General features: G+C 45.9%; 1 protein-coding gene across 1 annotated transcript in view; it reads left to right on the forward strand.

The window, feature by feature from the left end:
• Lonrf2 (LON peptidase N-terminal domain and ring finger 2) overlaps positions 1-14,961 on the forward strand; it is a 34,791-nt gene extending 19,830 nt beyond the window's left edge. Inside the window, exons 5-12 of the mRNA XM_051152751.1 lie at positions 411-606; positions 1,001-1,097; positions 1,776-1,890; positions 4,352-4,473; positions 5,141-5,299; positions 7,664-7,826; positions 11,345-11,494; positions 14,265-14,961. Coding sequence (XP_051008708.1) covers positions 411-606; positions 1,001-1,097; positions 1,776-1,890; positions 4,352-4,473; positions 5,141-5,299; positions 7,664-7,826; positions 11,345-11,494; positions 14,265-14,459 — 1,197 coding nt within the window. The 3' untranslated portion in view covers positions 14,460-14,961. The remainder of the gene's footprint in view (positions 1-410; positions 607-1,000; positions 1,098-1,775; positions 1,891-4,351; positions 4,474-5,140; positions 5,300-7,663; positions 7,827-11,344; positions 11,495-14,264) is intronic.
• Positions 14,962-15,578: the final 617 nt, after the last annotated feature.

A 15,578-nucleotide genomic window follows, 5' to 3' on the forward strand; every position in this document is an offset into this window, starting at 1 on the left:
CTCAGAAAGAAGTTGTCCTGTGTTTTACCATGAAAAGTATAAAGCATTTCTGATGCTGTCAGTCATGCTGGACAGCCCAGGCCCCTGGTGCCCCGCACCCCCGACCCCCGAGATCTATTTTGTGTGTGTAGAGACTAGGGGTAAACACTGGGTGTTGTCTTCCATCGCAGCTGGCCTGGCTGTCTCCCCTCACACTGAAGTGGCAGCTCTGCCATACCCAGGTTTTACAAACACAGGCGCTGAAGATCCAAGCCCGAGGCCTCACGCGTGCACAGCCAGCACTTGACCCACGCGAGCCATCTCCACATCCCCATCCCAGTGATTTCTAGGAAGGCTACTGCATGTGCGGTTTGGTTTGTTTCCTTGTGTCCTGCGGTCTTGACCATCCAGGACTCCCTTTTTCTACCTAGACTCCGTCGGAGAAGTCTGACGTTCTGAGGAATGCCAGCTCTCCGGTTTTATATTTCATTCTGGGCCTCCACTGTGAAGAGGATAAAAAGGCTTTGGAGGGGGTCGTCCCAGCAGCACCCAGCAGCACTCTAAAGAGGCAGCTTCCCAGCGAAGATGAGTGTGACGTCAACACCCCTGAAAAAATTCCCAAGAAAGGTCCGCGAGCCATTTCTTGCTACGACACTCCAACATCAAAGGGTAGAGTATTAGTCAGTACTCAGCTGATTTTAAAAAGCTCGTTACATAAGCAAAATCCATAAAGGAATGCGTATACCAGCTTATCTTGTAGAGTTAATTTTGCAGGGACTTTATAGTGTAAAGGAGAACACTTAGATGAAATTTTACTTTTTGTGAATGTGTACCAACTTGTTCAAGTCTTGCTTTATACTCTACTAGATAAGTTTTTTTTTCATTTGTTAACATTTATATTTGTTAACATTTATATTTGTTAACATTTATATTGACAAATGTTACCCTGAAGAAATAAATTCATTGTATGGTGTTTCTCAGAACTTCAGGTGTTAGTTGTAACATCTGGAAACTTTTTCAGATGCAGATTCCTCACCTCAGAGGAACGTGAGCTGTCCTGAAGAAGAGCCAGAGTTTGTGATTGATGTGACCGACTTTGAGTGTGCTCTGTGTATGAGGTAGGCTGTTACATGCAGCTCTTCCAAAAAGTACGCCTTTCTGGATTCTACAGCTACACTTAGGGCACAATTGGTGAACACACAACACCTGTATATATCCCCTAAGATACGTGTGTGTGTCTTAATTTGATTTACAACTGCTGTGATAAAACACTGTGACCAAAAGCCAGTTGTGAAGAAACGGGTTTATTCAGCTTACACGTCTGCATTCCTCATCCATCACTGAAGGAAGTCAGGACAGAGACTCAAACCGGGCAGGATCCTAGAGACAGGAGCTGATGCAGAAGTCATGGAGGGGTGCTGCTGACTAGCTTGCCCCCCAAACCAGGACCACCAGCCCAGGATGGCACCGCCCACGATGTGCTGACTCCTCCTCCAACAACCACTAACTGAGAAAATAGCCTCCAGGCTTGCGCATAGCCTGATCTTAGTGAGCACATTTTCTCAGTTGGAGTTCTCTTCTCTAGCTGTGTCAAATTAACGTAAAATTAGCCAGCATAATGTATATCAATAGTAATTGGCTTATTTTCCAAAAATTCAATAAAGTAAAAGAGGAGTGGCTATAAATGACTTCCAGGGTTGTGTGGGGACTGCAGAGGGCATTCTGGTCAGACAGGGAGCTCATTCGAAACTCTGTTGCAGACACATCTCTCTGAAAGCTTGTGATCTTCTCTCCAGGCTGCTCTACGAACCTGTCACCACACCTTGCGGACATACATTTTGCCTAAAATGCCTCGAGCGCTGCCTTGACCACGCCCCACACTGTCCACTGTGCAAAGACAAGCTTTCGGAAGTAAGTGCCTGGTGGGGTGAGGCGGTGCTTAGCCTTGTGCTCTGGTGGACATCTCATGACTCTTCTACCACCGACTTGTTCAAATCATTTGGCTTCTTTGGTTGAAGATGGGTCATTTCCCACCTCATTCATAAATCACCACATAGCAGGAAACATTAGATGAGCCGGGCGTGGTGGCGCATGCCTTTAATCTCAGCACTCGGGAGGCAGAGGCAGGCGGATCGCTGTGAGTTCGAGGCCAGCCTGGTCTACAAAGTGAGTCTAGGACAGCCAAGGCTACACAGAGAAACCCTGTCTTGAAAAACCAAAAAAAAAAAAAAAAAAAAAAAAAGAAAGAAAAAAAGAAGAAGAAAAAGAACAAAGAAACATTAGTAATGTTGAGGTATAATCATTGAGTTACATTGAAAACAGCTACCAGGATATATATTTGGAGTATATATTCCCTTCAAGTGGTTTGATAGATTGCGGTGCCCAAGTCATTTCTTCCTGCTGCCCCTTCTCTTTCATGCCCTTTCCAGCCATCAGTTGCTACTGTCTTTGGTCTGAAACCAAACCGAGTAAAACCTAGGGCATACAGGGAGGCCATTTGTTGGTGTTTATCCCAAATATAAACTCTTCAGTCCATCTTTTTTATTGAGCGTGCAGATAAGATATGTGCAACAAGCAATTACTAGAATAATGTGCTTTTCTCCTTCCCTTCTTCTCACTAAGCACACAGACTGAGCCACACTCCTAAGCCTAAATGAACTTTTCAAAACCCTGAGATGGTAAAGGCGGGGGGGGGGGAGCAGGGGGGGGGGTTGGTTGTCCAAGTCCAGCTTTGACTGGTCAGAGTAAACTGAGATGGACGCAGCGTCCTCGGACTTTCAGGTTGAGCGTCTGCTGCCTTGCCCAGCTACTCTCGGCCCTTTCACTCCCCTGCAGGCAGCGCAGCTTTCTCTGGCTAAAGCCTCCTGCTGAGTAATTTCCCTGGACAGTGGAAAAACCTTGGGCCAGCCCAGAGCTCTGAGTTCTTCTAACTCTTCCTGAGCTGCTGGAAGGAGGAAGGAAAAAGAACATTCTCATTCATTCCCATACACACATTCATTCAGCAAATGAGACAGGAGAGCGCCCCTAGACATCACCCGTGCACACTGATACAGACATAGAGACATCCAGATATATACATATATACACAACGGGATGGAGTAAATCCCAAAGACTAACAGCCTCCAACATTTATTCTTTGTTTTCAGCCCAAATGCAATTATTGTACAATTCATTACACAGTGGGATTATTGATTACATCTTCCTCCATTAAAACTTAAGCATCTCTTACTTATGTCTTCATCACAAGTTATTTACGACATAAGTTGGCAAAGTTTAAGGTTAACAGGGTGCAGGGGGTCACAGCAGGGTTTTTGTTTATATGTCTTTCCATTAAGGCTGCACTAATTAGTCATTTTTCAGCTATCTATGACTTCATAGAAAGCTTAAGGCAATCATTTTGTTTGTCCTAGCACACCAAGACCTGACGGAAAGGAAAGTTTACTTCGGTCATAAATCTGCCTCAAGCCCATCTTCTCCCTGGTGTAATTTACATGTCAGTGGCAAGTGAAGATTTGCAGAGTTCCTCACAGCTTTTGCTATGCTACAGGAGGGCTTAAAATCTTTGGAATAAAATCAGGAATCCTATAAAATCATTATCAGGAGTTATGAAATCATGAATTCCTCTGAACAGCATTACTACATGGAAGTGCATCTTCCATTTGACTTGCAGGAGATCTGCCCCACAGAGTGAAACAAACACACCAGGGCCCAGGCAGGGAGGATTTCTCTATGCCGTGCCAGATAGATGAGAGATAGGGCGATGACAAGTGCGGAAAGGCATGTGAGCAGCAGGAAGCAACCTGGAGACAAAGCCGTCTTTCATCAGTCTGTCCGTTTCCCCCCTCCCCAGCCCCCTTCTCCCACCCTGACCTTGCCCCTCACTAGTCATGCAAAAAACAGTGGGTGGCCTGCTTCCAAGGAACCCATTTGTTTGCTTTTGCCAATCTTGCACAACTCGTGGCAGGGTGTTCAAATTAAGTAAAGTTTAAAGCAATTAAAACTTCCTAATTCATTGCCAAAACGTGTTAAGATACCATCACCCTTAAAACCTTTGTACTTTGTGCATACATACGTGCATATTAAATTGCTTGATGTACTTGCACTATTAAATTGCATTCACATCACATCTTTCTAAGTTTTTCAGGGGTCACAGGATGGTTATCAGTGTTGTGCTATGCACATGTACAGAGACCTCCTGTCTCCAATATTATTGTATAACCAGTGAATGCTAGTCACACAAACGACAAATGCCACCCAACACTTTCTGTCATGTACAACACAAACACTGCAAGCCATACTCAAGGCTAAGCGTTGCCCTTCAGCATTTATAATCACCATTTACCACCATTTAACGCACCTTTTTTTGTTATAGCTGTTGGCAACCAGAAATTTTAATGTAACTGTTCTGGCTGAAGAATTGATATTCCGATATTTATCAGATGAGCTGTCTGACAGGAAGAGGATTTATGATGAAGAAATGTCGGAACTGTCAAAGTAAGTGCTTAGGTCACGAGAAATTGCTCCTTGGTGCAGAATAATGAGGAAAAGCTTTGTTGACATGAGCTGAGCCTTAGCTTAGATTTTATTTTTTTATAACAGATTTTTTTTGGGGGGGGGGAGGTTTAAATGGAAAAATTGTGAGTTACAAAGTATCTGTGAACATATAATTGTAAGTAATTACAAGAAATATTTCAAAAATATTTTTTTGAAAGTTAAAGATTTGCTTTCTGTACCAAAATAACTTTCTAAATGGAAAGACAAGGATCTGAACAGAAGGTAGGATTGTGACTCTCAGCGGCTCCCTCTCTGCAGCTGCTTAAAGCTTGGTGTTTCCGTACACACCTTTGCTCTTCTGTTTAAAATTTGATGCCTTTGCCCGTGTGGAGTTTTCGCCTGAACTGTATTTCAAAGCTGTAACTTTTACAGATAGAGTAATATAACTCAGGATGCTGTCTCTCATCAAGCCAAATAGGACGGACTTGGCTGAAAGCTGGCTGAGTGGGGACCTTCCTCATGCCAGATCCTTGGCTGGCCTTCCACGCTTGCCCTGAGTTGGGCTCGGGTTTTGTTTAGCCTTGGCAGCTTTGGCTGTTATAGTAGCTACTCATTTCTGTCCCGAGCAGCTTAGGCATCTGAGGTGATGTTTCCCCTTGCTCTGCAGTCTGACCAGGGACGTGCCCATCTTCGTGTGTGCCATGGCCTTCCCCACGGTTCCCTGCCCACTCCATGTCTTTGAGCCCCGCTACCGGCTCATGATGAGAAGATGCATGGAAACCGGCACCAAGCGGTTTGGAATGTGTTTGTCCGCGGAGAACGCTGGGTAAGAAGTAGCACCTGGGCCCGTTAGCTTCGTACTGCCTCTATTGTCTTGAAGAATGACTAAGGACAATGCTTGGAAACCTCCATTTCTCCTACTCATTTCCCACAAAGAACAAGCTCAAGGCTAGCCAAAATACCCCCACCCCCCACCCCTTCTAGTCTCTGCCTCTTCTGTTCATCTGTCACGGTAGTCCACTTCCACATTCTGGTCTTGAAAAAATGATTACATACAAAACTGAGGCTTTTCTCGGTCTCCTCACCTCTAAAACGTCTGGTCTCCCACAAGCTGTGCTGTGTGGCTTTACCTCCTGCTGCTTCACCCCAGGTGCTTAGAGAGGATGGTGCAAGGCTGTGGGCAACGCGGGCCCTGCTGTAGAGATGTGAGTCCCTTCCTGTCCCGAGAGAGGCTTTATCAGTGCCGCATGGCCGTGATGAGGCCACCCATCCAAGTGCCTGCGGGTGGGCAGCGTCGCCTGTCCATGTGCCCAGGAAGAACAGGAGAATGTGTTAGAAGGGCCACTCAAAGGGTCCTACCCTGAATACCCAAGGGCAAATCCTCTTTTTAAGAGAATGCACATTTATAAGGAAAATCCTGAAACTCTACTGATTCATAGTCATGGCTGTAGCTGAAAGGCTGGGTTAGTGGGCGCTAAGACTAATTCATATCATTCATCTCCCAAGAGGATTTTGCTTGTCCATTTTAGAATCAATGGGACAGGGAAAAGGACCAAGACCAGATAGTTTTGAATAAATCGAATGACCAAAAGGAAGAACATTGCTGTTCTGTCAGAACCACAGAGCCGTAGTCAGCAGAGCTGTGAAATGGAGCACAGGGATCAGAACAGATCTGCTCAAATATGAGCTCCAAATTTATATATAATTGCACGAAAGAGGAGAGACCAGTAACAGTGGGCCGCCTAAGAAGGAAAGTAAAAATCTATTCCCTGCTGTATATTATGTACATGTTTCTAGCAGTTTCCTGTTGTGAAAACCATAAACCAGGCAATATTTTAAAAAAATAAAGAGAAAGTATTAGAGATTATTTTCACAGTCGGGATAAGGCAAAGTTTCTTTTGTATGTAATAGAAGTATGCACAGTAGCCTGCAAGGGACCAGTAAACTCGTACGTATTACAATGTGGCTCACCTGAAGTCAAGGAAACGGGCACAAAGGCTTCAGCAGTTAAACCAAGAGAGCAACAGCAGAGGGCAAGAAGACAGCCCCAGATGACGGATGAGCACCCAGGTCCCTCTGGGGAAGGGGAGAGGGGAGCCAGAGAAATAGGAGTGTGTTTGAGTCCAGCTAGTTTTTAAAGGCACATTGGTGGCTCCTCTTGGAGCAGAGTGGGACTGCATCTGCTGGGAGCTGGGAGCAAGAGAAGCTTGCTCCGTCCACAGTTCTTGTCCACAGACGAGATAAAGTGTTCCTGGGTGGAGTGGGCTCTGCAGGTGAGGCAACATGGGGGAAGGGCTGACACCCAGAGGCTGTTTGCAGGTAGCTAAGAAAACATGAGACATCTTCAGGGTGCTTCCACGTCCACCACAGGTGGGTTGGGTACCAGGGAGAAAAAGTTTTTACTAGTATGAAGGTGGTTTGTGACTTACGACTGTACGTTCATCTTTCACCTGGGAGCTACATAGTGTAGTTGCTCACCACAAGAATGTAGGAAGAGGGCACCTTAGGGTTCAAGTCTCGACTTTATAAGTCTTCCTGTAATCTTAATAAGCTTCTGTATTCTGTGAGGCTTCAGCACGTTCATGCTGCACACTGCTGTGCATATGGCCATAATGACCACAGGCCGGAGCTCCAGAGAAAGTGTTGCCATGAGAATAGATGCAGCTAAGGATGCTACCCTGGGTAGCCCAGCATGTGAGACATGCGGAGGATGAGCAGTGTGGAGGACCAGAGAGGTCAGGGAGCAGAGCAGAGCAGCAGAAGATGTTAATTCAGTGGCAGGATGTGCCTGCGGATTATGGCCACATGCAGAGTATCTGTGGCCTCTGGTGGGATCATATGTAGGGTGGTGGGGTATAGAGGGGAGTCAGCGAGAGGCAGGCAGTGGCTGTAGACTGCCTGCTTTAGGACACTGCAAGTGAACACGGAGCGAGGCTCTGTGGAGAGGGCACAGAGCCTTTGAGCAGCACAAAGTCCTGTGCTTACTGGACCTCACCCCCACCCAGCAGGGCGTGGTCAAGGGGCTAAAGCACTACATTTAAGATCTGGTCTCATCCTCTTGGGAAAATAATCTTGCTGGTGTGAGGAGGAGACACCCCCTTTGTTCACACTGGCTCCACACTCCTCTCAAAGCCAGACTTTAGGGGAAAATTTTAAAAACCCCTTGTCTCTTCCCCAATCGTGCTTTCAGGATTTCAGAGTATGGCTGCATGCTGGAGATAAAGGACGTCAGGACGTTCCCTGACGGCAGCTCTGTTGTGGATGCCATTGGCATCAGCCGCTTCAGGGTGCTAAGCCACCGCCACAGAGACGGCTACAACACAGCCGACATCGAGTATCTGGAAGATGAGAAGGTGAGGGAAACATCGCCGGGTCTCTGTTTACAGTGCCATTTCCTTCTTTAGCCAGGGGTCCGCTATATGCATTTTTTACCTGAGTCAGAGCTGAGAGAAATCTCCTGAAATAAAACGCCCTTTTACTGCCTTTAGGGAACATGGGCTTGTGCTCTGTGACAGCCTAGTCCAGGGGCTGACACACTTTTCCTATAAAGGCCAGATAAATACCAGTTGGCGTTCTGTCTTCATTTCTTCATCTACAGGGTCAGTTGATGGTGCGTTGCAGAAATAAATTAAGCCTCTAAAGAATATGTATAGGCACATTTACTTTGTCGTTATTCCCTAAACCACAGGGTATAGCTGTGTGGACCATACACCTGTCATCCCAGGTTATCTAGATTGTGGAAGAAGGGATGATTGAGCCCGCATCCGAGGCCAGCCTGGGCAGCGTATCTTGACTCTGTCTCAAAAACAAAACAACAGAGTGTAACAACTTTCTCTTAGGTCAGGTAATCTATAGATGACTCAAAAATATAAGCAGGATAGATGTGTGTTTGCTACGTGCAAATAGCGCATCATTTTATGTGGATTTGGGTGTCTATGGGAAATATCCTGACTCAACTCCCCACAGATACAAAGGGACGATGATTCTTTAGACCCTGAAAGCCACGTGGCCTCTCTTTCTTAAGATTAGAGTCTAGGGTCAAAAACAGCAGTAGACCACACATAAATGAGTGTACTAGAAAAACTGGTTTTCTTTGTTTTTTTTAAATAAGATTTTAGTTATTTATTATGTCTACAGTGTTCTGCCTGCACGTACACATGCATGTCAGAAGAGGGCATCAGATTCCAGTATGGATGGTTGTGAGCCACCATGTGGTTGCTGGGAATTGAACTCAGGACCTCTAGAAGAACAGACAGTGCTCTTATCCTCTGAGCCATCTCTCCAGCCCCATAGACTGGTTTTCAATATAATATTTATTAAAACATGGTGGGAGTTGCTAGAGAGGTGGCTCAGTGGTTAAGAGCGTTGGCTTCTCTTCCAGAGGACCCAGGTTCAATCCCCAGTGTTCACATGGCCTCTCATAATGTCCTGTGTCTTAGGTTCCAAGAAATCATATGCCCTCAGCTGGCCTCTCCAGAAATGCACTGCACACACATGGTATACAGAAATGTATGTAGGCAAAACACCCATACACATAAAATAAAGAACTGGGAATAAATACTTAAAAACATGGGGACGGCTGGCATTTGGTCACAAGCAGTGATTCTTGGTATGGTTCAGACTAAGGCACAACATAAAACAGTGGTGCTTAAAAGTGCCTTCCAAGGCTAGTAAAAAAAAAAATCTCCCCCCTTTTAAGAATTGTTTTTATCTAATAGGATTATCAGCACACAGACTCTTGACAAATAATCAAGGTGCTTTGAACAGGTTCTCATAACGATGTGCAGAAGTGCCCACACTGTCTCATCAGTAGCTAAATGTGGAAATGGTCCAGACACCCCTCAGGAAGATGGATCTGCTTTCCCAGTTCCTCATACAGCGGAGGCTTACCAGCAACCTAATATAACTGCTGCTCTGACGTCATGGGTGACTCTCACAGACATGCCGAGTCGGGGAACCAGACGCATGGGGGTGATGCCCCCCGCAGAGTTAGTTACTCTACCCAGACAGCAGGCAAATAGTTCATCCCTTGCACAGGTCCAGGAACAGGAAAAGCATGTTCTGGAGGCAGAGGGCGGAGCATATAGGGTGGACTTTGTACCTGACTCAGACAGAGGTTAGGGGTCTTTCTGGGTTATAGGAATGCTCTCTGTCTAGTTTGGGGTGGAGGCATGATGGCTACACAGCTTTGTACAGGTGACAAAATTCCTTGAGCCTAAAAGATAAAGGTAGGAATTGTATATAACTTATAACGCAATTAAAAACACTTAGTAGGAAGAATTACTTTGAATTATTGTTTCACGCTTTTAAATTGTTGGTGGAAATCTGCAATGCGGTGTAAACGCGTGTACCCTTTCATATCACACTAAGAGTCACACCGGAGACGTGGGCACATGCTCATTGAAGTGGAGTCACACCCAGAGCACTGGTTCTGCCAGTCCAGTTGCTGTGTCTGGTGCTTGTGGCCCAGGAGCCTCAGAGATCAAAGAGAGACAGGGGAGCCCAACTTTCACACCGGGTTAGTCTTAGGCAAAGACTGGTCCAATGTGGAAGTCCCGGTGCCTGCCCCGGTGCCTGTTCCGGTGCTTGTTCCTGGACTGACGGCAGGTGTGATGTGACGTCATTCGTGTTGCTGCGGATAACACCTTATTTTTAATGGTGTTAAAACTGGCCTTAAAAGCTGCTTATGATGTTTTTTTGTTTGTTTGGTTGGTTGGTTTAGATTTTGGTATTTTGAGACAGGATTTCTCTGTATAGCCTTGGCTGTCCTGGAACTCGTTCTGTAGACCAGGCTGGCCTCAAACTCACAGAGATCAGCCTGCCTCTGCCTCCCAAGTGATGGGATTAAAGGTGTGAGCCACCACTGCCCAGCACAGCTGCTTATGATGTAATTTTTAAAGAAAATCGTTGTTGCCAATGAATGTTGATCTGTGTAAGTCAAACCAAGGATGGTTCCGTTTATTACAATTTCTGTGGGTTTTGTAGCTGCTAGACTTTTTCTATCCAGACAAGACTTGGATGGTTTATTCTGTTTTTTGAGGCTGTGATCCTGGCTGATGTGCACACATGAGAGCCAGTGGGGACACAAGACAAGTCCTGCTCTGCCAGGCCGTCCTAAGCAGGGCTGGGGGAGAGCTGAAGGGTAGGCCGGACAGTGTGGAGTTCCAGAAGCCAGGCTCCAGCAGGTCCCCTGGAGTGTGGTTTGTAAAATGCCGGACTCTGACCTCTCGTTCTCTTCCTGGGAAACTATATAGAGAAAATAATACCTAAGAAAAAAAATTATCTTGTTTATATTTATTTGTTACTTTGTGTGCAGGTGTGCATGTGTGCATTTGGAGTGTGCATGCACACACAGTGTGCATGTGGAGGTCAGAGTACAACTTGCAGGAGTCTGTAATTTGATTCTACCATGTGGGTTCTGGGGATCAAACTGAGGGATCCCCAGATCTGGGGATCAGTGAGATCATTGAGGTTGCACATTGGTACTTACTCAGCCTTCTTGCCGGTTCCTTTGCGTACATATTTGTATTACTGACATTTTAAAGATAAAATATCAGGATAGTCAAAATATCTTTATATGTATATGACTAAATTATATATCAGATCCATAATTTGTACTCATTAAAAATGATTTGTAATATTGAATACGTGCTTACATTAGAGTCTTAAGAGAAAAATCAGAATGCAATCAGTAGCTCTCAGATACGTTAAAAAGCACAAAATTTCTATACCAAACATGTCATTTTGTGGAATAGTAGTGAGTTAGTGAAGGAATAGATGTCACAAACCCACTTAGCTGTTGGAGGTCGCGGGTGTGTGGAGACCTGCGTCTGCCTGAATTACTAAACTGTCCATCACCGTCTCTGGCCAGGTGGAAGGTCCGGAGTGCGAAGAGCTCGCCGCCCTGCACGATTCTGTTTACCAGCAGTCCGTCTCCTGGTTTGCTTCCCTCCAGGACCACATGAAAAAACAAATCCTAAGCCATTTTGGGTCCATGCCAGACAGGGAACCTGAGCCACAGGTATGTTTTTCTTCTTTCTCTCTTCATGCTGCTATTTCCTGCAGTAAGGTGGCCAGACCCATCATTCTGATGGGAAGGCCAGAAGCCCAGCACTGTCCTCCACCGTGAGTGTGGCCAGCGCGGGCACTAGCTGCTCCGAGAAGACGGACTGCGGCAGCCTGTGCCCCGTGTAACAGACAAATAGATAACAAGTTTTCTAGCCATACAGGGAGATGGAAACAAAAATAGTTGCATTGCCAAGAACACGCCAAAAAGTCTGGGCGCCGCCAATTTCGCCTGTAATCCCAGCACTCAGGGAGGCAGAGGTAGGCAGATTGCTGTGAGTCCAGGCCAGCTAAGCAAAGGAAAGAACACATCACGATTTATATCCAACATTGCCTTGCACATACCAAGCAAGATGTTGACTACGTGAAGAGAAGACCCCACAGTCCTCCTACCTCAGAAGCCCTCGTTCCTTGTTGACTGTCTGAATTGCAGAAGGCATACACTTCCAGGTCACAGTTCATCACTGACAGAAACCAAGGCCAGGGCTCAAGCAGGGACCGAGGCCGACCGTGGAGGGACGCTGCCCCTCGCTCACCTGCTCATGCCCCGCTGCTTTCCTTATATAATCCAGGAGGCCTAGGGATGGTGCCACCCACGGTGGGCTGGGCCCAACTACACCAGTTACCTTTCAAGACAGTCCTTCTTGGACATGGCCCATCTGATTTAGGAAATCCCTCAGTTGTGACCCCGTCAGAGGATGCTAGCCTGTGTCACCTGACAGCTGAAGCTAACTAGGATCATTTAAAAAAAAAAAAATCAATAAATACATTTTGGCTTTGGATTAGGACAGGATTTCCTGCACTTTCTGAAATAGCCCTAAACATACAGTATTTCTATGAAAGTGTCATCCTCACCATTGGTAGTTATGTAATTTCAGAATATCATTTGGTTCAGAAAAACACTGAAGATGCTGATGTCCTTCAGTATTGCATACTCAGCCAAGACTTATTTTTTATGTAAGAAAAAGCAATCATGCCTATCTAATTTAGTGTGGAATTTACTTTAATCTTTAATAAATGGTACCATTATATATGTATATAAGAGAATTGTTTAAGAATAAATGTGTTTATATTTTATTAGTAGTAAATGTTCACTCTATGTTAGTAGCTGCAGAGTACCTCTGTGCCCAGAGCTGTAAAAAATTCTTAGTTTAAAAATGTCAAAAAAAAATAAATAAATAAAAATAAAAAAATAAAATAAAAATGTCAGGAGTGGAAAGGGTTTAGGAAGCCATGCTTTAGACTTGAAAATCACCTGGAAGTCCTACCCCTTTGTCCCCTTTTCCCACTGTGCCGCACATCAGATTCAAAAAGGAAAGTAACTAGACTAACCAATTCTAATTAATCTCTAATTGGCGGGTGGACCTGCTTCCTATCCCCGCTGTGGCACTGTCACTTCACAATACTGCTAGATCACCCTTCAGTTGGAGGCTTCAGGAGCCAGGCAGGAGTTTCACTTGACAAGGCCGTGGCAGTACACATCGCCCTCTGGCGGTTGTAGGAGGCAGTACACATCGCTCCTGGCATTGTCAGCCCCTGAAGTGCTAGCCTTCCTTGGCATTGTTAAAACAGTTTTAGCCCTTTGTTCTATGTCACATATCACTGCCCCCCACCTCACTCCAAGGCCACGGACCACGGATGACCCACGTGGCCACACTGGTCCACTAGGATAATCTCCTCGTTGTAATAACTTGGTCACATATTCAAAGTCCCCCGTTACCACATACAGTGGCATAGTCACAGGACTAAGGAATTAACATGGAGACCCTTGGAGACTGTTTTTCTGCCAACAACAGGGATTCCAGTTAAGGGAGGATTTGTTTTGTGAGGTGCTCCTCACTATGCATGCTGTCTGTTTCTCCTGTGCTGTGGGATAAGGGAAGGAGAGAGCTTGGATCTCATAGTGTTTCTCCGGCATCTGGGTCACAGGTCACCTCTGGAGGGCAGGCCAGGACACCGTTTGGGCTTTGGCTGATGGATTATCTATCTCTAACCCTCCAGTGAATTGTCCAGGTCTAGGGCCGCTGGAGTCCAGTACTCCCAGCTCCTGGTGGGCACCCGCTTACAGGGAACAGAGGAGAATGCAAACCTCGTAAGCCGACAGGCTTGGCTGTCTTCACGCCAGCATCAGGAAGAGCAGAAGTCGGCTGAGAAATCAGCTTTTGCTTAGAGCCCAATCCAGATGCTTGTTTGACTGTGTGAAACAAAGGCAGCATATGCATGGACTCATTGCACCTAAACAAAACTTACACACGTTATCCCTACGTGTATAAACTTGTGATAGTTGCCACATGTGTGTGCGCACATGGGTATTATACACACGTTGCCACGTTGGCTTTAACACCAACTTAAATCGTGGCACTCAAACGTGCCCAGACACTTTTGGCCTCTATAATATCAGAACTGAAAAAGCAATAGCATACAACGTTGGTACCTCGGGGTGAAATGTGTGATCTTTCTTTCTGGTGGGTGTATATGGTTAGCTGGAGACTTGGGAGGCCAGAGGCAACTCGTTCGTGGAGTTTCCCTGTGGAGCGAGTTTCTCTCGGCAAGCTCCTCCTTCTGGGTCCTCTCGTTTCACCTTTGAACACGTGGCTCATATTCGACAGGAATTCTGCATCTTGGGGGCCTAGTGAATTGTGACCCAGCCCTATAACAGAAGGTGGCATTCTTGCCCTGACTTGTTGTGGGCATTAATTTTCTTCCTCCCCTCACATCTTTTACAGAGCAATTCCAGCGGCCCTGCCTGGTCCTGGTGGGTTCTGGCTGTGCTGCCTTTGGAACGAAAGGCTCAGCTGGCCATCCTCGGCATGGCCTCCTTGAAAGAGCGTCTGCTCGCCATCCGGCGAATATTAGTCATCATCACACGCAAGATGAACAGTCGCCAGGAGCTGGCTAACAACACGGAGAGAGATAATTGATTTTTCCTCTACACTAAGGCTGCTGGAAGCCAAGTGCCCACCCTCTTCACCCCACTTTGTAAAATTGTGTCAATAAGGTGTTAAGTGGAACATTTGCCGAATACTGATTATCGCAGATATTAGGAGTCTTGCCTGCTGGACCCTGACACCATACAAGATTGACCTGAGTTCAAATGGAAGGTGTCGCTGGGAAACCCCTAAGGGAATCTCTTCAAACCAGATGCAGCTAAGTACCAGCATGGGACACACACATAGTTGACATGTGACTTAGGTGTCAAAAGTGATTACATTTCTAGCTGGCATCTTGGCATGATAGATGGAAAACGTGTGTGCCTGTGACTAGACGGTAAGTGGGAGCCACGTTTTCAAGTGGACACAGGCATGTTAGGATACAAGCAAGCCAAAAGTGGACTTCAGCTCTGTGTGTTGCCGTGAACTTGTTTGCAAAATTAAGGAATGGGGTCACTGTCCAGTTCTTATGCAAGAAGTAGTCGTTGCTGGGCAGAGCTGTGTTTCTGTTTCATGTCCTGCTGTAATTCCAGGTGTTGTCAATTGCATGTTGTAGTTAAATACAAGAGGTTATATCTCGCATATAGAAAAGTTTGAGAATTACAGGCATTTTGATCAAAAATGAGTTTAAGCTGTGTGTGCATTGGGATGTCAGGCATACAGCCAAACTTGTATTTTAAACAAAGTTCTGTCTTTATTCAGCTGGGGATTCTCCCCTCAGATAATAATAGGTGTAGCCCCCACCTGCAGTGCATGTTGGGAATATCAGTTGGAATAACCCAATTCCTGCCGTCTGGAGCAGCTGGTGCAGATAACCTGCTGCTCAGACTGAAGGTGAGCATCCTGCCTGTCAAGCCCCTGCTGGGCAAATCTCGGCGACAAGCTCTGCTTTAGTCACCCAAGCTCTGTGGGGGCTTAGTTTAAATGTATATTTTGTGACACAAAATGCTGATGGTTTATCAATGCACCTAGCGTTTTATTAGAGAGGCCTATGATAGTGTGTCTTATTGCTCTCTTCAGTAACAAGGCTCAGCCTCACCGCGCCACGTAGAGCACAGCACTATCTCATTTACGATGACTCTTCCATGTCGCCTCAAAGAGGGACTAAAA

This window comes from Acomys russatus, chromosome 11, assembly GCF_903995435.1.
Source record: "Acomys russatus chromosome 11, mAcoRus1.1, whole genome shotgun sequence".
Classification (NCBI taxonomy): Eukaryota; Metazoa; Chordata; class Mammalia; order Rodentia; family Muridae; genus Acomys; species Acomys russatus.